General features: G+C 44.5%; 1 protein-coding gene across 2 annotated transcripts in view; it reads left to right on the top strand.

Annotated features, from left to right (window-relative positions):
- The window catches only part of XPO7 (exportin 7), a 63,582-nt gene that overhangs the window by 28,860 nt on the left and 13,825 nt on the right, over positions 1 to 20,897 (top strand). For both annotated transcript variants that reach the window (XM_032092003.1, XM_032092002.1), the window contains exons 13-21: positions 1,096 to 1,201; positions 4,913 to 5,048; positions 5,810 to 5,883; positions 10,953 to 11,033; positions 11,795 to 11,858; positions 13,060 to 13,168; positions 15,022 to 15,128; positions 19,512 to 19,600; positions 20,368 to 20,475. In XM_032092003.1, coding sequence (XP_031947894.1) covers positions 1,096 to 1,201; positions 4,913 to 5,048; positions 5,810 to 5,883; positions 10,953 to 11,033; positions 11,795 to 11,858; positions 13,060 to 13,168; positions 15,022 to 15,128; positions 19,512 to 19,600; positions 20,368 to 20,475 — 874 coding nt within the window. The remainder of the gene's footprint in view (positions 1 to 1,095; positions 1,202 to 4,912; positions 5,049 to 5,809; positions 5,884 to 10,952; positions 11,034 to 11,794; positions 11,859 to 13,059; positions 13,169 to 15,021; positions 15,129 to 19,511; positions 19,601 to 20,367; positions 20,476 to 20,897) is intronic.

The raw sequence follows: 20,897 nt of genomic DNA, 5'->3' as shown, positions 1-20,897 counted from the left end.
ATTTCTTTGGGGGGAAAATGGATTTATTTGGGGGAAAATGGATTTCTTTCGTGGGAAGGTGGATTTCTTTTAGGGAAAATGGATTTCTTTGGGGGGAAAATGGATTTCTTTGGGGGGAAAGTGGAATTTTTGGTGAAAATGGGTTTATTTTGGGGGAAAATGGATTTATTTGGGGGAAGTGGATTTCTTTTAGGGAAAATGGATTTATTTTGGGGAAAAGTGGAATTTTTTGGGGAAAATGGATTTCTTTGGGGGGAAAATGGATTTCTATTGGGGAAAATGGATTTATTTTGGGGAAAGTGGATTTCTATTGGGGGAAATGGATTTATTTTGGGGGGAAAATGGATTTCTTTGGGGGAAAGTGGAATTTTTGGTGAAAATGGATTTATTTTGGGGGAAATGGATTTATTTGGGGGAAGTTAATTTATTTGGGGGGGAAATGGATTTATTTCGGGGGAAAATGGATTTATTTGGGGGGAAAGTGGAATTTTTGGTGAAAATGGGTTTATTTTGGGGGAAAAATGGATTTCTCTTGGGGAAAATGGATTTATTTCGTGGGAAGGTGGATTTCTTTTAGGGAGAATGGATTTATTTGGCCGGAAAATGGATTTCTTTGGGGGGAAAGTGGAATTTTTGGGGAAAATGGATTTATTTTGAGGGAAATGGATTTATTTGGGGGAAGTGGATTTATTTGGGGAAAAGTGGAATTTTTTAGGGAAAATGGATTTCTCTTGGGGAAAATGGATTTATTTGGGGGAAAATGGATTTCTTTCGTGGGAAGGTGGATTTCTTTTAGGGAAAATGGATTTCTTTGGGGGGAAAATGGATTTCTTTGGGGGGAAAATGGATTTCTTTGGGGGGAAAGTGGAATTTTTGGGGAAAATGGATTTATTTTGAGGGAAATGGATTTATTTGGGGAAAGTGGATTTCTATTGGGGGAAATGGATTTCTATTGGGGGAAATGGATTTATTTGGGCGGAAAGTGAATTTCTTTGGGGAAAATGGATTTCTTTGGGGAGAAAACAGATTTCTTTGGGGCTGGGCCGCCCACTGCCAGAGGAGGGTGGCCAGCCCTGAGCGTGCCCCCGCCCGCAGGCCGCCTGACGTGGCTCGTGTACATCATCGGCGCCGTCATCGGCGGCCGCGTGTCCTTCGCCAGCACGGATGAGCAGGACGCCATGGACGGAGAGCTGGTCTGTCGGTAGGGATGCTCCACTCCGGGATATTCCGGAAAAATCTGCTCCTGGGAAAGCCGGGAAAGCGTTCTTGCCCTTTTCCCAGCTGGGATATTCCAGTGGGAAACGCGGCTGGAAGGGGGCGGGCGCTGGGTGGGAAGTGCTGGGGTCGATTCCCGAAGGGAGTTTGGGTTGTGGTAGAGAGGGAGGGGGGAGAGAGTGTGGCGAAGGGAATTCTTCCTTAATTACTGCCTAATTATTCCCTAATTATTCGTGAATTACGTGGTGTTTTTTACTGGGATATGGGAAAAGTCTTTTCCCCGCTTCGTAACCCCACCTGGGTTTTGTCCGTAATTGGAAAATTCCAATGTTGTCGTGTCGTTCAGTGGATTTTTGGGATTGAAATCCCCTGGGAATTTGGGTTCTGACAAAGAATGAGGGGCAAAGAGCCTGGAAAAGGCAATTACTGGCTAATTATTGATTGAGTATTCACTCATTGATCACTAAATGCGTGGAAAAGGCAATTATTGGCTAACTGTTGATTGATTATTCACTCATTGATCACTAAATGCGTGGAAAAAGCAATTATTGGCCAATTGTTGATTGGTTATTCACTCATTGATCACTAAAAGCATGGAAAAAGCAATTATTGGCCAATTGTTGATTGGTTATTCACTCATTGATCACTAAAAGCATGGAAAAAGCAATTATTGGCTAATTATTCATTGATTATCACTCATTGATCACTAAAAGCATGGAAAAAGCAATTATTGGCTAATTATTGATTGATTATCACTCATTGATCACTAAATGCATGGAAAAAGCAATTATTGGCTAATTGTTGGTTGATTATTCACTCATTGATCACTAAATGCTTGGTGGTTCTTTGCTGGGATGAGGGGAAAAGGCTTTTTCCCACTTAATAACCCAAAAAAGTGGCTTTTGTCCATAAATACTTGGGAATATTGGGCTTGGAAAATTCAAATTCGGTGATGTCATTAATTGGATTTTTTGGGATTGAGACCCAGTGGAAGCTTTAATTAATGGATGTGGGAACTTGGAGCTCAAAGCTTTGCTCCCACTGAAAGTTTTCTCTTGGAATCCGGGCGGAGAAAAGGAGGTGAGGAAGCTGAGCTGGTGGAAAAAGAATTCCTGAGGGGGAAAATTCTGGGATCCCAACTAAACTCCAGCTGTTTTAGAGCCACCGTTTATGATAAATATCCATAAAAGTTGATTTCAATTTGATTTTCTCTCCCCTTTTATGCCTGGTGGCACTTCCCAAAGGAATATCTTTCGGAATTGTTGGGGAATATCCGATTGGATTTATCCCAAAATCCCTTCACCCCCATCCCAGGTGGGATTTTGCAGCTCCCACAAACCCAAAACGCCGTGGGAAAGGCTCTAAACCCAGATTTTTATGGGGGAGGGAGGCACCTGAGAGGAATTTGGGAGATTCCAAAGCACCTGGAATTCAATTCCGGAGCAAATCCAAGCCCTGCAGCGCTGCTGGAAGGCCTGGAGGAGCCTTAAACAGCTTCACAGCCAGGAGGAGCCTTCTGCTCGCTGCTTGGTACCAAATCGATCGAATTGAGCCCAAATTCCCGCAGAAATTGAGGAAAAACCAATCCCCCACCCCCCTGGGAGCAGCCGGGCAATCCCTCCGTGCTCAGTGCCCGTCCCCAGCGGGCGTTTGCTTCCCCTCCCTGTGCTTCCCTTCCCTCTGCTTCCCCTCCCTCTGCTTCCCTTCCCTCTGCTTCCCCTCCCTCTGCTTCCCTTCCCTGTTCTTTCCCTCTGCTTCCCCTCCCTCTGCTTCCCCTGTTCTTCCCCTGTGCTTCCCCTGTTCTTCCCCTGTTCTTTCCCTGTTCTTTCCCTGTTCTTTCCCTGTTCTTTCCCTGTTCTTTCCCTGTTCTTCCCCTGTTCTTCCCCTGTGCTTCCCCTGTTCTTCCCCTGTGCTTCCCCTGTTCTTCCCCTGTGCTTCCCCTGTTCTTTCCCTGTTCTTCCCCTGTTCTTTCCCTCTCCTTTCCCTGTTCTTTCCCTGTTCTTTCCCTGTGCTTTCCCTCTGCTTTCCCTCTGCTTTCCCTGTTCTTTCCCTCTGCTTTCCCTCTGCTTTCCCTCTGCTTTCCCGCTTCTTTCCCGCTTTTTTCCTACCTTTTCCCACTTTTTTTCCCACTTTTTTCCCGCTTTTTTCCTACCTTTTCCCACTTTTTTTCCCACTTTTTTCCCCGCTTTTTTCCCCACTTCTTTCCCGCTTCTTTCCCACTTTTTTCCCACTTTTTTCTCACTTTTTCCCACTTCTTTCCCGCTTTTTTCCCCGCTTTTTCCCGCTTTTTATCCCGCTTTTTCCCCCGCTTTTTATCCCGCTTTTTTCCCCGCTTTTTTCCCACTTCTTTCCCGCTTTTTTCCCCGCTTTTTTTCCCGCTTTTTTCCCGCTTTTTTCCCACATTTTTCCCCACTTTTTTCCCACTTTTTCCTACCTTTTTCCCGCTTTTTCCCCTGCTTTTTCCCCGCTTTTTTCCCCACTTCTTTCCCGCTTCTTTCCCACTTTTTTCCCACTTTTTTCTCACTTTTTCCCACTTCTTTCCCGCTTTTTTCCCCACTTTTTCCCACTTTTTTTCCCACTTTTTCCCCGCTTCTTTCCCGCTTTTTTCCCACTTTTTTCCCACTTTTTTCTCACTTTTTCCCACTTCTTTCCCGCTTTTTTCCCCACTTTTCCCCGCTTTTTTTCCCACTTTTTTCCCGCTTTTTCCCGCTTTTTTCCCACTTTTTTCCCCCCTTTTTTCCCCGCTTTTTTCCCACATTTTTCCCCACTTCTTTCCCACTTTTTCCTACCTTTTTCCCGCTTTTTTCCCGCTTTTTTCCCGCTTTTCCCCCACTTCTTTCCCACTTTTTTTCCACTTTTTTCCCGCTTTTTTCCCCGCTTCCTTCCCGCTTTTTTCCCCGCTTTTTTCCCACTTCTTTCCCGCTTCTTTCCCCACTTTTTTTCCCACTTTTTTCCCCGCTTTTTTCCCACTTCTTTCCCACTTTTTTCCCCGCTTTTTTCCTGCTTTTTTCCCATATTTTTCCCCACTTCTTTCCCACTTTTTCCTACCTTTTTCCCGCTTTTTTCCCGCTTTTTCCCCGCTTTTTTCCCCACTTCTTTCCCGCTTCTTTCCCACTTTTTTCCCACTTTTTTCTCACTTTTTCCCACTTCTTTCCCGCTTTTTTCCCCACTTTTCCCCGCTTTTTTTCCCACTTTTTTCCCGCTTTTTCCCGCTTTTTTCCCGCTTTTTTCCCCCCTTTTTTCCCCGCTTTTTTCCCACATTTTTCCCCACTTCTTTCCCACTTTTTCCTACCTTTTTCCCGCTTTTTTCCCGCTTTTTTCCCGCTTTTCCCCCACTTCTTTCCCACTTTTTTTCCACTTTTTTCCCGCTTTTTTCCCCGCTTCCTTCCCGCTTTTTTCCCCGCTTTTTTCCCACTTCTTTCCCGCTTCTTTCCCCACTTTTTTTCCCACTTTTTTCCCCGCTTTTTTCCCACTTCTTTCCCACTTTTTTCCCCGCTTTTTTCCTGCTTTTTTCCCATATTTTTCCCCACTTCTTTCCCACTTTTTCCTACCTTTTTCCCGCTTTTTTCCCGCTTTTTCCCCGCTTTTTTCCCGCTTCTTTCCCGCTTCTTTCCCGCTTCTTTCCCACTTTTTTCCCACTTTTTCCCACTTCTTTCCCGCTTTTTTCCCACTTTTCCCTCTTTTCCCACCTTCCCAGGGTGCTGCAGCTGATGAACCTGACGGATTCCCGGCTGGCGCAGGCCGGGAATGAGAAGCTGGAATTGGCCATGCTGAGCTTCTTCGAGCAATTCCGCAAGATTTACATCGGGGACCAGGTGCAGAAGTCTTCCAAGGTAACGGGAATTCCAGGGATCCCACTCTTTTCCAAGGAAAACCAGCGGAATTCACGGATTTCTCCTTGGTTTAGCCAAAAATAAATCCCATTTTCTGTGATTCCTGCGTTTATTCCCAAGTTTTGACTTTGCAAACGCTCAGCTGGGTTGGGAATCTCGGGAAGAGCCAAGGATTGGAGACTTGGATTCAATTTTTCCTTGGTTTTCTTATTCCTGTGGTCACCTCAAACACCCAGGAGCCCCCTGAGCTTTAAAATGGGAATAAATCCCAATTCCCTTCATCCCAAGGCATTTGGAGCTGTGCTGGTGCCTCTTTTGGGATGGAAAATAACCTTTTTCCAATGGAAAAACCAGTGGGAATATTGCTCCAGCCTTGGCTTCTCTTCATTCCTGGAGGAGAAATCAAAGTGGGGTCAAATCTCTTCACAGGGATTTGGGAAGTGCCGAGAATTCCAAAGAAATCCCCTCAAATCCCTGGCTGTGTTTGGAGGTGGAGGAGCACAGTTCTGTCCCATTTTCCTGGGAATTTTCCAGGGAAAACACCAGTCCTCCTTTAGTTCAGAGTGCTGCTGCTATGACCAAAAAAAAAAGAGCAAAAATCAGCATTAGGATCAACGGAATCACCCCAAACAACAACAACAAAATCCCAAAGCATCCCTTTCTCCTGCACAGCACAAACAGATTTTTTGGGATCATTCCTGGTTTTCCTGGCAATTTTTAAGCCTTTTTTCCATGGTTTTTTTTTGTTTGTTTTTGGGCAGCTGTACCGGAGGCTCTCCGAGGTGCTGGGGCTCAACGACGAGACCATGGTGCTGAGCGTGTTCATCGGGAAGATGTAAGTGGAAAAACCACAATTCCTGGGATTTCCTGGAGCCAGCACCGGGAAAAACGGCACTCGGAGGGATTGGTCCTAGCCTGAAAACCTGGAATTTCAGCCCAAACCCTGGAATTTCTGCCCAAACCCTTGGAATTTCAGCCCAAACCCCTGGAATTTCTGCTCAAAACCCTTGGAATTTCAGCCCAAAACCCTTGGAATTTCAGCCCAAAACCCCTGGAATTTCAGCCCAAACCCTTGGAATTTCAGCCCAAACCCCTGGAATTTCTGCTCAAAACCCTTGGAATTTCAGCCCAAAACCCTTGGAATTTCAGCCCAAAACCCCTGGAATTTCTGCCCAAACCCTTGGAATTTCTGCCCAAAACCCCTGGAATTTCTGCTCAAAACCCTTGGAATTTCAGCCCAAAACCCCTGGAATTTCTGCCCAAACCCTTGGAATTTCTGCCCAAACCCTTGGAATTTCAGCCCAAACCCCTGGAATTTCAGCCCAAACCCCTGGAATTTCAGCCCAAAAATCTGGAATTTCAGCCCAAAACCCCTGGAATTTCAGCCCAAACCCCTGGAATTTCTGCTCAAAACCCTTGGAATTTCAGCCCAAACCCTTGGAATTTCTGCCCAAACCCTTGGAATTTCAGCCCAAAACCCTTGGAATTTCAGCCCAAAACCCCTGGAATTTCTGCCCAAACCCTTGGAATTTCAGCCCAAAACCCTTGGAATTTCAGCCCAAACCCCTTGGAATTTCAGCCCAAAACCCTGGAATTTCCACCCAAACCCCTGGAATTTCCGCCCAAACCCTTGGAATTCCTGCCCAAACCCCTGGAATTTCAGCCCAAACCCCTGGAATTCCTGCCCAAACCCTTGGAATTCCTGCCCAAACCCCTGGAATTTCAGCCCAAAACCCTTGGAATTTCAGCCCAAACCCCTGGAATTTCTGCTCAAAACCCTTGGAATTTCCACCCAAACCCCTGGAATTTCCGCCCAAACCGCTGGAATTCCTGCCCAAACCCCTGCAATTCCTGCCCAAACCCCTGGAATTTCCGCCCGAACCCCTGCAATTCCTGCCCAAACCCCTGCAATTCCTGCCCAAACCCCTGGAATTTCCACCCAAACCCCTGCAATTCCTGCCCAAACCCTTGGAATTTCCACCCAAACCCCTGCAATTCCTGCCCAAACCCTGGAATTCTGCCTGCTCCAGGCCAGGCCAGGTTTGCTCCGGGTTCGGGCGCTCCCGGAGCTGAGGTTGGAGTTCTGCCGCCCGGACTCGCCCCCAGCAGCCCCGTGCCGGGGGTTGTTGGGATCCTTTCCCGGTGATCCGAACGCCGGGAGCGCCGTTCCCAGCCCACGTTCCCGGTCCCCGGCAGCTCTGGCGCTGCGGGAAGGGGCCCAGAGCTGCTTCCAGGCTTTTCCTTGGAGTTCGGAGCCGGAGCGCTGCAAACGCGGCACCCGACGGCTCCGAGCTGCAGTTGGATCCTTTTCATCCAGTTTTTGATCCATTTTGTATCCATTTTTTAATCCATTTTTAATCCATTTTTTATCCATTTTTGATCCATTTTTTAATCCATTCTTTTATCTATTCTTTTATCCAATTGATCCATTTTTAATCCTTTTTTAATCCATTTTTTTCCATTTTTTTATCCATTTTTAATCCATTTTTTGATCCATTTTTAATCCATTTTTTGATCCATTTTTTAATCCATTTTTTATCCATTTTTTAATCCATTTTTTATCCATTCTTTTATCCATTTTTTTATCCTTTTTGTAATCCATTTCATCCATTTTTTTATGCATTTGATCCATTTTTTATCCATTTTTTTATCCATTTGATCAATTTTTTTATTAATTTAATCCATTTTTTTATCCATTTTTTATCCAGTTTTTGATCCATTGTTTAATCCATCTTTTATCCATTTTTTTATCCTTTTTTTTATCCATTTTTAATCCATTTTTTGATCCATTTTTTGATCCATTTTTGATCCATTTTTAATCCATTTTTTATCCATTTTTTTAATCCATTCTTTTATCTATTCTTTTATCCATTTGATCCATTTTTAATCCATTTTTTATCCATTTGATCCATTTTTTATCCATTTTTAATCCATTTTTTGATCCATTTTTTGATCCATTTGATCCATTTTTTAATCCATTTTTATCCATTTTTTTGTCCATTTTTAATCCATTTTTTGATCCCTTTTTTAATCCATCTTTTATCCATTTTTTTATCCTTTTTTTAATCCATTTTTTATCCATTTATTGATCCATTTGATCCATCCACTTTTTATCCTTTTTTTATCCATTTTTATCCATTTTTATCCTTTTTTTATCCTTTTTTTATCCATTTTTAATCCATTTTTTGATCCATTTGATCCATTTTTTTGATCCATTGTTTAATCCATCTTTTATCCTTTTTTTTACCCATTTTTGTCCATTTTTTTATCCTTTTGATCCATTTTTTAATCCATCTTTTATCCGTTTTTTTTATCCTTTTTTTAATCCATTTTTTATCCATTTTTTGATCCATTTTTAATCCATTTTTATCCACTTTTTATCCTTTTTTTATCCATTTTTATCCATTTTTTATCGATTTTTTTATCCATTTTTTATCCTTTTTTTAATCCATTTCATCCATTTTTTTACCCATTTGATCCATTTTAGATCCATTTTTTAATCCATTTTTTATCCTTTTTTTTATCCATTTTTATCCATTTTTTATCCTCTTTTTTATCCATTTGATCCATTTTTTATCCATTTTTTAATCCATTCTTTTATCCATTCTTTTATGCATTTGATCCATTTTTTTATCCATTTTTAATCCATTTTTTTTTCCATTTGATCCATTTTTAAATCCATTTCTTAATCCATTTTTCATCCATTTTTTAATCCATTTTTTTATCCATTTTTATCCATTTTTTGATCCATTTTTTGATCCATTTTTTAATCCATTTTTTTATCCATTTTTATCCATTTTTTGATCCATTTTTAATCCATTTTTATCCACTTTTTATCCTTTTTTTATCCATTTTTATCCATTTTTTATCGATTTTTTTATCCATTTTTTATCCTTTTTTTAATCCATTTCATCCATTTTTTTACCCATTTGATCCATTTTAGATCCATTTTTTAATCCATTTTTTATCCTTTTTTTTATCCATTTTTATCCATTTTTTATCCTCTTTTTTATCCATTTGATCCATTTTTTATCCATTTTTTAATCCATTCTTTTATCCATTCTTTTATGCATTTGATCCATTTTTTTATCCATTTTTAATCCATTTTTTTTTCCATTTGATCCATTTTTAAATCCATTTCTTAATCCATTTTTCATCCATTTTTTAATCCATTTTTTTATCCATTTTTATCCATTTTTTTTTCCATTTTTGATCCATTTTTGATCCATTTTTGATCCATTTTTGATCCATTCCTTGCAGCCTCTGGGCCCAGCCCGGTGCCCGGCGCATCCCAAAGCTCCCCAGCCCTTCTCCGCCCTCGCTGCCGTTCCTCCCCTGGAGCTCTGCTCATCCCGCTTTTCCCAGCCCAGCAGCATTCCACAATTCCAGGGGCAATCCCATGGAATTCCAGGGGCAATCCCACACAATTCCAAAGGCAATCCCACACAATTCCAGGGGCACCTTGGCATCCGAGGTTATCCAAAGGATCATTTTCCAGCCAGCCCGATGGGAGCTCAGGGATTCTCTGCCCTGGTGCTGGCGGGAGATGGAAAAGCGGCAAAATCCACCACAAACCCCGGCAGAATCCTCCACAAATCCCGGCAGAATCCCGGCAAAATCCTCCACAATTCCCGGGAGAATCCCGGCAAAATCTGCCACAATTCCCGGCAGAATCCCGGCAAAATCTGCCACAATTCCCGGCAGAATCCCGGCAAAATCCTCCACAAATCCCGGGAGAATCCCGGCAAAATCCTCCACAAATCCCGGCAGAATCCCGGCAAAATCCTCCACAATTCCCAGCAGAATCCCGGCAAAATCCTCCACAAATCCCGGCAGAATCCCGGCAAAATCCTCCACAATTCCCGGTAGAATCCCGGCAAAATCCTCCACAATTCCCGGGAGAATCCCGGCAAAATCCTCCACAATTCCCGGGAGAATCCCGGCAAAATCTGCCACAATTCCCGGCAGAATCCCGGCAAAATCCTCCACAAATCCCGGGAGAATCCCGGCAAAATCCTCCACAATTCCCGGCAGAATCCCGGCAAAATCCACCACAATTCCCGGCAGAATCCCGGCAAAATCCTCCACAAATCCCGGGAGAATCCCGGCAAAATCCGCCACAATTCCCGGGAGAATCCCGGCAAAATCCACCACAATTCCCGGCAGAATCCTGGCAAAATCCACCACAATTCCCGGGAGAATCCTGGCAAAATCCTCCACAATTCCCGGCAGAATCCCGGCAAAATCCGCCACAATTCCCGGGAGAATCCCGGCAAAATCCGCCACAATTCCCGGGAGAATCCTGGCAAAATCCGCCACAATTCCCGGCAGAATCCCGGCAAAATCCGCCACAATTCCCGGGAGAATCCCGGCAAAATCCGCCACAAATCCCGGCAGAATCCCGGCAAAATCCGCCACAATTCCCGGCAGAATCCCGGCAAAATCCGCCACAATTCCCGGCAGAATCCCGGCAAAATCCGCCACAAATCTTGGCAGAATCCCGGCAAAATCCGCCACAATTCCCGGCAGAATCCCGGCAAAATCCGCCACAATTCCCGGCAGAATCCCGGCAAAATCCGCCACAAATCCCGGCAGAATCCCGGCAAAATCCTCCACAATTCCCGGCAGAATCCCGGCAAAATCCGCCACAATTCCCGGCAGAATCCCGGCAAAATCCTCCACAAATCCCGGCAGAATCCCGGCAAAATCCTCCACAATTCCCGGCAGAATCCCGGCAAAATCCGCCACAATTCCCGGCAGAATCCCGGCAAAATCCTCCACAAATCCCGGCAGAATCCCGGCAAAATCCTCCACAATTCCCGGCAGAATCCCGGCAAAATCCGCCACAATTCCCGGCAGAATCCCGGCCCATCCCGCTGACCGTCCCTCTTTGCTCTCCCGCAGCATCACCAACCTGAAGTACTGGGGCCGCTGCGAGCCCATCACCTCCAAGACGCTGCAGCTGCTCAATGACCTCTCCATTGGATATCCTTTGGGAAGAGCTCCTGGATCCTCGGGATCCCTTGGGAGCAGGGCCGAGGGAGGCGGAAGTTCCTGCACATTCCTGCTTTTCCCCGGAGTTTTTGGGAATGAGGAGGGCGGGATGAGGCTCCAGGCCTCATCCGGTGGGTGGCTGGAGTGGGGATGTTTTAATTGTGGATCCGAATTCCTTTGGAATTGAGCAGATCCCGGTCTCTCTCCTGGTTTTCCTGACGTTCCAGAAAGTCCAAAACTTCCACAATAGTCCAGAAGTTCCAAAAATTCCAAAATTCCAGACCCTTTTTCACTGGGCGTCTCCCCAAGCCGAGATTTGCACAATTTGGGTTATCCTTGGAAAAACCAGAAGGGAATTCCCAATTTATTGAGTCATCCAGGCACAATCCCCTTCTTCCAGCCTGGCCCTGGAAGTGTTTTTCCAGGAATTCCAGTGGGTGGCTGGAGTGGGGGTTTTTTAATTGTGGATCAGAATTCCTTTGGAATTGAGCAGATCCCAGTCTCTCTCCTGGTTTTCCAGAAGTCCCAGAAGTTCCAGACCCCGAGTTTTTCCAGAAATTCCAGAAGTTCTACCCCAGTTTTTCCCCCGGTGCTCACTGGGGGTCTCCCCAAGGCCAGCTTGGGTTATCCTCGAAAAAACCAAAGAGAATCCCAAATTTCTCGAGCAATCCAGGCACAATCCCTTTCCTCCAGCCTGCCTCTGGAAGTGTTTTTCCAGGAATTCCAGGGTTTCTTCCTTGACCTCCCTGCACCTACAGCAGCGTGAGGAAGCTGGTGAAGCTCAGCGCCGTGCAGTTCATGCTGAACAATCACACGGTGAGCGCTCCCCTTCCCTCCCTGCCCCATTCCCAGCCCTTCCAGCTGCGAGAATTCCACACCTGGATACCCTTTGGAAGTGGATCCGGCTCCCTGTGCTTCCATGGTGCTGGAGGAGCCTCTGGAAAATGGGATTTTTGTGAAAGTTTGGGGGTTTTTGGTTAAAACTCCTGGGTTTGGAGGGGCTGGGATTTGGTGGCGCTTCCCATTCCCTCTCTGCCTCATTCCCAACCCTTCCAGCTGGGAGAATTCCACACCTGGATACCCTTTGGAATTCCAGCATCTCCAGCTGGGAGAATTCCACACCCTTTGGAAGTGGATCCGGCTCCCTGTGCTTCCGTGGTGCTGGAGGAGCCTCTGGAAAATGGGATTTTTGTTAAAATTTTGGGGTTTTTGGTTAAAACTCCTGGGTTTGGAGGGGCTGGGATTTGTTGGCGCTTCCCATTCCCAAAGGATCCGTGTGGGATCTGCTCTCCACTAAATCCAGATTCATCCCTGGAAATTTCCCAGGCCAGGCTGGATGGGGCTTGGAGCAGCCTGGGCTGGTGGAAGGATGGGATTGCAGATCCCTTCCCACCCAAACCATTCCAGGATTTCCATTCCGGGACGTTCCCAGCACTGGAGCCCTCGGGCTCCCAGCAGCACTTCCAGAGGGTTTGCATTCCCTGCTGGAATGAGGGATGCATCCCTGGAATGAGGGGATATTTCCAGGCATTCTCACAGTCTGGGTTCAGTCTGGGATTCCATTTTTCCCTGGAGAAGAGCTGGGAATGAGCCTGAGGGATTCCCTAAAGGAGCACATTCCTGCTCTGCTCCAGAGGCACAGCCGGGAATTCCAGAGGGAGGGAGACCAGCGGGATTTGCAGCTCCTGTTGCCCTCTGGTGGCTCCGGGAATGCTGCAGGTGCCCATTCCAGAACCCTGGACCCACTTGGCATCCCCAGGAGCCAGCTCAGGGTGGTGCTTCCCGAAATTTTCCAGCTTGGAAAAGCCCTTTAGGATCAACCACCATTCCCTGTGTCCCCAAGTGCCACATCCACACGTTTTCCCAACGTTTCCAGGGAAAACAACTCCCTGCTGCCCAGGCCACCCCGTACCAACCCTTCACCACCTTTTCCATGAGGGAATTTTTCCTGCATCCAGCCTGGAGTGGTGGGGGGAGGCTTTTCCCTCCTCAACCCATCCCGTTTTTCCTTTTCCAGAGCGAGCACTTTTCCTTCCTGGGAATCAACAATCAATCCAACCTGACGGACATGAGGTGTCGGACCACGTTCTACACGGCCCTGGGACGGCTGCTCATGGTGGATTTAGGTATTTTCCTGGGAATTCCAGCACAATTCCAGCGTTTTGGAGCTGGATCCTGATGTTTAGGGAGCTGTAGCATCACCAGGAAGGGATTTGGGATGGGAAAACGCAAATGGGAGAAGGAAAAGGGTTTGGGAATTGGGGTTGATGCTGAGAACATCCCGGTGAAATTGAGGATCAAGTTTTCCATCCCAAGATTTGGGATCAATTTTCCATCCCATCAAGTTTGGAATCAATTTTCCCATCCCAAAACTGGGAATCAGTTTTCCCATTCCAAGACTTGGGGATCAATTTTCCCATCCCACCAAAATTGGGAATCAATTTTCCCATCCTAAAATTTGAGGATCAATTTTCCATCCCACCAACTTTGGGATCAATTTTCCCATTCCAAAACTGGGAATCAATTTTCCCATTCCAAAACTTGGGATCAATTTTCCCATCCCACCAAGTTTGGGATCAATCCACAGGAAAAGGGGCATTTCCCAGGATAAGGGGCCATTCCCAGGAGAAGGGGCATTTCCTGCAGGAACAGGGCCATGCCCATTCCCATGCCCCATTCCCATGCCCCATTCCCATGCCCATTCCCATGCCCATTCCCATGCCCCATTCCCATGCCCATGCCCCATTCCCATTCCCATTCCCATGCCCCATTCCCATGCCCATGCCCCATTCCCATTCCCATGCCCATTCCCATTCCCATGCCCATGCCCCATTCCCATTCCCATGCCCATTCCCATGCCCATGCCCCATGCCCATTCCCATGCCCATTCCCATGCCCATTCCCATGCCCCATGCCCATTCCCATGCCCATTCCCATGCCCATTCCCATGCCCCATTCCCACCCCATTCCCATTCCCATGCCCCATTCCCATGCCCATTCCCATGCCCCATGCCCATTCCCATGCCCATTCCCATGCCCATTCCCATGCCCCATTCCCATTCCCATGCCCCATTCCCATGCCCCATTCCCATGCCCCATTCCCATGCCCCATTCCCATTCGCATGCCCATTCCCACCCCATTCCCATTCCCATGCCCCATTCCCATGCCCCATTCCCATGCCCATTCCCATGCCCATGCCCCATGCCCATTCCCATGCCCATTCCCATGCCCATTCCCATTCCCATGCCCCATTCCCATGCCCCATTCCCATGCCCATTCCCACCCCATTCCCATTCCCATTCCCATGCCCATTCCCATGCCCATTCCCACCCCATTCCCATTCCCATTCCCATGCCCCATTCCCATGCCCATTCCCATGCCCTATTCCCATGCCCCATTCCCATGCCCCATTCCCATGCCCATGCCCCATTCCCATGCCCATTCCCATTCCCATTCCCATGCCCCATTCCCATGCCCCATTCCCATACCCATTCCCATACCCATTCCCATGCCCATTCCCATTCCCATGCCCATTCCCATGCCCCATTCCCATTCCCATGCCCCATTCCCATTCCCATTCCCATGCCCCATTCCCATGCCCATTCCCATGCCCTATTCCCATGCCCCATTCCCATGCCCCATTCCCATGCCCATGCCCCATTCCCATGCCCATTCCCATTCCCATTCCCATGCCCCATTCCCATGCCCCATTCCCATACCCATTCCCATACCCATTCCCATGCCCATTCCCATTCCCATGCCCATTCCCATGCCCCATTCCCATTCCCATGCCCCATTCCCATGCCCCATTCCCATGCCCATTCCCATTCCCATGCCCATTCCCACCCCATTCCAACCCCATTCCCATGCCCCATTCCCATGCCCATTCCCATGCCCATTCCCATTCCCATGCCCATTCCCACCCCATTCCCACCCCATTCCCACCCCATGCCCACGCCGTGCCCGCTGTGCCCGCAGGTGAGGACGAGGATCAGTACGAGCAGTTCATGCTGCCGCTCACCGCAGCCTTCGAGACGGTGGCGCAGATGTTCAGCACCAACTCCTTCAACGAGCAGGAGGCCAAGGTGAGCCCGGCCGGGCCCCGCTGCCCCCGGCCCGGCCCCGCTGCCCCCTCATTGCCCCCTCATTGCCCCCTCATTGCCCCCTCACTGCCCCCTCATTGCCCCCTCGCTGCCCCCGGCCCCGGCCCCGCTGCCCCCTCATTGCCCCCTCATTGCCCCCTCATTGCCCCCTCATTGCCCCCTCATTGCCCCCTTGCTGCCCCCGGCCCGGCCCCGCTGCCCCCTCATTGCCCCCTCATTGCCCCCTCATTGCCCCCGGCCCGGCCCCGCTGCCCCCTCATTGCCCCCTCATTGCCCCCGGCCCGGCCCCGCTGCCCCCTCATTGCCCCCTCGCTGCCCCCTCATTGCCCCCTTGCTGCCCCCTCGCTGCCCCCTCACTGCCCCCTCACTGCCCCTGCCCTGCCCCTGCCCTGCCCCTGCTCTGCCCCTGCTCTGCCCCTGCCCTGCCCCTGCCCTGCCCCTGCCCCTGCCCTGCTCTGCCCCTGCCCTGCCCCTGCCCCGCCCCTGCCCCTGCCCTGCCCCTGCCCTGCTCTGCCCCTGCCCTGCCCCTGCCCCGCCCCTGCCCCTGCCCTGCCCCTGCTCTGCCCCTGCCCCTGCCCTGCTCTGCCCCTGCTCTGCCCCTGCCCTGCTCTGCCCCTGCCCTGCTCTGCCCCTGCCCTGCCCCTGCCCCGCCCCTGCCCCTGCCCTGCTCTGCCCCTGCTCTGCCCCTGCCCTGCCCCTGCCCCGCCCCTGCCCCGCCCCTGCCCTGCCCCCTGCTCTGCCCCTGCCCTGCCCCTGCCCCGCCCCTGCCCCGCCCCTGCCCCTGCCCCTGCCCCTGCCCCTGCCCCTGCCCTGCCCCTGCCCCTGCCCCTGCCCCTGCCCTGCCCCTGCCCTGCCCCTGCCCCTGCCCCTGCCCCTGCCCTGCCCCTGCCCCTGCCCCGCCCCTGCCCCGCCCCTGCCCTGCCCCTGCCCTGCCCCTGCCCCTGCCCCTGCCCCTGCCCCTGCCCCTGCCCTGCCCTGCCCCTGCCCTGCCCCTGCCCTGCCCTGCCCCTGCCCTGCCCCTGCCCTGCCCCTGCCCCTGCCCTGCCCCTGCTCTGCCCCTGCCCCTGCCCTGCCCCCCCGGTGCCCCCCCGGTGCCCCCCCGGTGCCCTCGGGGCCTTCCCGGGGCTGGGCGGGGGCCCAGGGGGAGCACGGGGGGAACAAATCCCGATTTTTTTGGTGTTTGATGGGATTTGATTGGATTTTTATTGGATTGTATTTGATGGATTTGGTTTTATTTTATTGTAGTTTATTTTTGTTATTTTTAGTTTATTGGATTTGGTTTTATTATTTGTATTTTTTTGTATTTTATTGTATTTTATTGTATTTTATTTATTTGTTTTTATTTTATTTTATTTATTTATTTCTATTTTATTGTATTTTATTTATTTTTTTTTCTTTTATTGTATTTTTTTTTATGGTATTTTATTTTTATTATTTTATTGTATTCTATTGTATTTTATTTATTTTATTTTATTTTTTTATTTTGTTTTATTTTATTTCATTGTATTGTATTATACTTTATTTATTTATTTTATTTATTTTATTTTATTTATTTATTTTATTTTATTCTATTTATTTTATTCTATTCTATTCCATTTTATTTATTCTATTTTATTCTATTTTATTGTATTGTATTGTACTTTATTTTATTTATTTTATTTATTTTATTCTATTTTATTTGTTTTCTCCTATTTTATTCTATTCTATTCTATTTTATTCTATTTTATTAAATTCGTATTTATTTCATTCGACTTAATTTTATTTTATTCTATTTTATTGTATTTTATTCTTTTATTACATTTGATGCTATTTTTATTTTATTTCTTTTATTATCTTTTTATTTATTTTTATTTTGTTTTGTTTTATTTTAGGGTAGTTTATGGTAGTTTGTTCTATTTTATTTTATTACATTTTATGGTATTTTATTTTACTTCTTTTCTTATATTAGAGTTTATTTTATTAGATTTTATTTTGGTTTATTTTATGACATTTGATGAAATTCTATTTTATTCTATTCTATTTGAATCTATTTTTCATATTTTCTTTTATTATGTTTTCATCTATTTTCTTATCTTTTATTCTATTTTTATCTTTTACTCCATTCTATTTTATTGATTATATTTTATTCTATTTTTATACTGATTTTGTTTTATTCTATTTATATATTTTCCATCCTATTCTATTTTGTTCTGTTTTATTTGATTACTTTTTTTTTATTTTATTCTATTCTGTTCTATTTTATTCCATTTTATTCTATTTTAATCTATTTTGTGTATTTTATTATATTTTATTTATTTTATTTTATTTTTGTATTTATTCTATTTTATTCTATTTTGTTCTATTTTGTATCTTTTCTAATATTTTATTTTAATTATGCTTTAATCTATTTTCTTGTACTTTATGATATTACATTTTATTGATTATATTTTTGTATTCCTTACATTTTATTTTATTCTCTTTTCTTTAATTCTATTTTATTCTATTTTGTATATTTTATTTTATTTTATTTTTGTATTTATTCTATTTTATTCTCTTTTGTATATTTTCTTATATTTTATTTGAATTATCTTTAATACATTTTCTTGTATTTTATGATATTTTTTATTTCATTTATTATATTTTATAATATTTTTGTATTTATTACATTTTATTCTATTTTATTCTATTCTATTTTATTCCATTCTATTGTATTCTATTCTCTTGTGTTCTATTCTATTCTATTCTATTTTATTTTATTCTATTCTGTTTTATTCTACTCTATTCTATTCTACTCTTTTATTGTATTTTATTCTATTCTATTTTACTCTATTCTATTCTATTCTATTTTATTTTATTCCATTCCATTCTATTTATTCTACTCTATTCTATTCTATTTTACTATATTTTATGCTATTCTATTTTATTCTATTTTATTCTATTTTATTCTATTTTATTCTATTTTATTCTATTTTATTCTATTGTATTCTATTGTGTTCTATTTTATTCTATTTTATTCTATTCTATTCTATTCTATTCTTTTATTTTATTCTATTTTATTTTATTCTATTTTTTCTGTTTTTCTATTCTATTCTGTCCTATTCTATTTTATTCTGTTTTTTCTATTTTTTTCTAATTTTTTCTATTTTTTTCTCTTCTATTTTACTCTATTTTATTTTATTTTATTTTATTCTATTTTTTCTATTTTTCTATTCTGTTCTATTCTATTTTATTCTGTTTTTTCTATTTTTTTTCTAATTTTTTCTATTTTTTCTATTCTATTTTACTCTATTTTATTTTATTTTATTCCATTCCATTCCATTCCATTCCATTCCACTCTATTCTATTCTCTTTTGTTCTATTTTGTTCTGTTCTATTTCATTTTATTCTATTGTATTCTATTCTTTTATTTTATTTTATTGTATTTTATTCTATTTTTTCTATTTTTTTCTATTCTATTCTATTCTATTTTACTCTATTTTATTTTATTTTATTTTATTTTGTTCCATTCCATTCTATTCCATTCTATTCTATTCTATTCTATTCTCTTTTATTCTATTTTGTTCTGTTCTATTTTATTCTATTCTATTTCATTTTATGCTATTCTATTGTATTCTATTCTATTCCGTTCTGGTTTTTTCTACTCTATTTTATTTTATTTTATTTCATTTTATTCTATTCCATTCCATTCTATTTTATTCTACTCTATTGTATTCTATTCCGTTCTATTCTATTCTATTCCATTCCACTCTATTCTGTTCTCTTTTATTCTATTTTGTTCTATTCTATTTCATTTTATTCTATTGTATCCTATTCTTTTATTTTATTCTATTTTTTCTATTTTTTTCTATTCTATTCTATTTTACTCTATTTTATTTTATTTTATTCTATTCTATTCCATTCCATTCTATTCTATTCTACTCTATTCTATTCTCTTTTATTCTATTCTCTTTTATTCTATTTTGTTCTCTTCTATTTTATTCTATTCTATTTCATTTTATTCTCTTCTACTGTATTCTATTCTATTCCATTCTATTTTTTTCTACTCTATTCTATTTTATTTTATTTTATTTTATTCTATTCCATTCCATTCTATTTTATTCCATTCTATTCCATTCTATTCTATTCTATTCTCTTTTATTCTATTTTGTTCTGTTCTATTTTATTCTATTCTATTTTTTTCTATTCTATTTCATTTTATTCTGTTCTATTCCATCCTATTCTATTCTATTCTATTTTGTTCTGTTCTATTTTACTCTATTTTATTCTATTCTATTTAATTTTATTCTATTCTATTCTATTGTATTCTGTTCCATTCCATTCTATTTTTTTCTGTTTTATTCCCTTTCCCTCTCCCTCGCTGATGCTTTAACCCTTTCGTGCCCCCAGAGAACCCTGGTGGGGCTGGTGCGGGACCTGCGGGGCATCGCCTTCGCCTTCAACGCCAAGACCAGCTTCATGATGCTCTTCGAGTGGATGTATCCTTGCATTCCCAGACATTCCCAGACATTCCCAAACATTCCCAAAGCCCTCAACCTCCCATCCCTCAGGGGATGCCTCCAACCATCCCCTTTGCCCTGGGAATTCTCTGGCCGGGCCTTCCCCTTTGTTTCCAGATGACTCGGAGTCCTTTTCCCGAGCCCTGCAGCAGCTCGGCCTCGCTCTGCTCCCGAGTTATCCCAAAAAGCTGCTCCCCCAGGAATTGCTGGGGTTTTTCCACGCCTGACCTGGAAAACACAAAGCTTTTCATGGATGCATGGCAGAGCTTTGCACGGATACATCCCAGCAGCTCCCAGAGCGTTTCCTCTCGCTCCCTGGAGCGCTGGGATCCGCGTCCTTTTCCCGAGGAATCCGCGTCCTTTTCCCGAGGAATCCGTGTCCTTTTCCCGAGGAATCCGCGTCCTTTTGCTGAGAACACGCAGCCATTCCAACTGCTCCGTGCCTGCTGAAGGTCAGGCACTGGCAGATCCTCGGGGTTTCCCTCTCCTTCCAAAAAAAACCTTTCTGACTTCTGGTTGGCCTTAAAAAATTGGGATTTTTGTCTTTGAGCCTTCAAGGATTTCATCCTGATTTTTATTACCCTTTCTTTGGTCTGGGATAAAACAACAACGATTCAAGGAGAGCAGATCCCAGCGTCCTTACCCGAGCCTATTGATGAACCTGCTTTGCAGTGCTCACAGAAAATTCCTTTTCCAGGGAATTTTTGGCCTTGAAAAGCTGGGAATTCCTTAGCTTTCCCTGGCAGTTACCCCTCCTACATGCCCATCCTGCAGCGAGCCATCGAGCTCTGGTACCACGACCCAGCCTGCACCACCCCTGTCCTCAAACTCATGGCTGAGCTGGTCCATAACAGGTAGGAACATCCCCAAAAATCTGGGATTTCGTGGAATTGTTCAGCTTGGAAGGGATTTAAAGCTGATTCTGCCCCTCTGTGGGTGTGTGGTTGTTGCCTCGTGTGGCTGTTGCTGCCTGGTTTTGTTTTCTTTCTTCCCATCTTTTGCTGCTCTAAAAGGGGAACAAGGAGGGGAAAACTGGGAATGTTTTACAGGGAAGCCAATCCCACATTTGGGATTCAGAGCTGCAATCCATCAGCCCTGGATGCTTCCATTTCCAAGTGGCAGGAAACTCTTCATTTCATTCTTAAAATCTTCTTATTCCCAAAGGAACCTTGTTTTCCCTGGAAGCTGCTTGGATTTGGAGCTGGAATGAAGGGAGCTTCCCTTCCAGCCCAGAGGGGATTGGGGGTGCCCTGTATCCCTTGGGATCAATCCAGAG

The sequence above is a fragment of the Corvus moneduloides genome, chromosome 27, assembly GCF_009650955.1.
Source record: "Corvus moneduloides isolate bCorMon1 chromosome 27, bCorMon1.pri, whole genome shotgun sequence".
In the NCBI taxonomy this organism is placed as follows: Eukaryota; Metazoa; Chordata; class Aves; order Passeriformes; family Corvidae; genus Corvus; species Corvus moneduloides.
The sequence above is the reverse complement of the archived record's forward strand: the minus strand, read 5'-3'. Positions and strand labels throughout refer to the sequence as shown.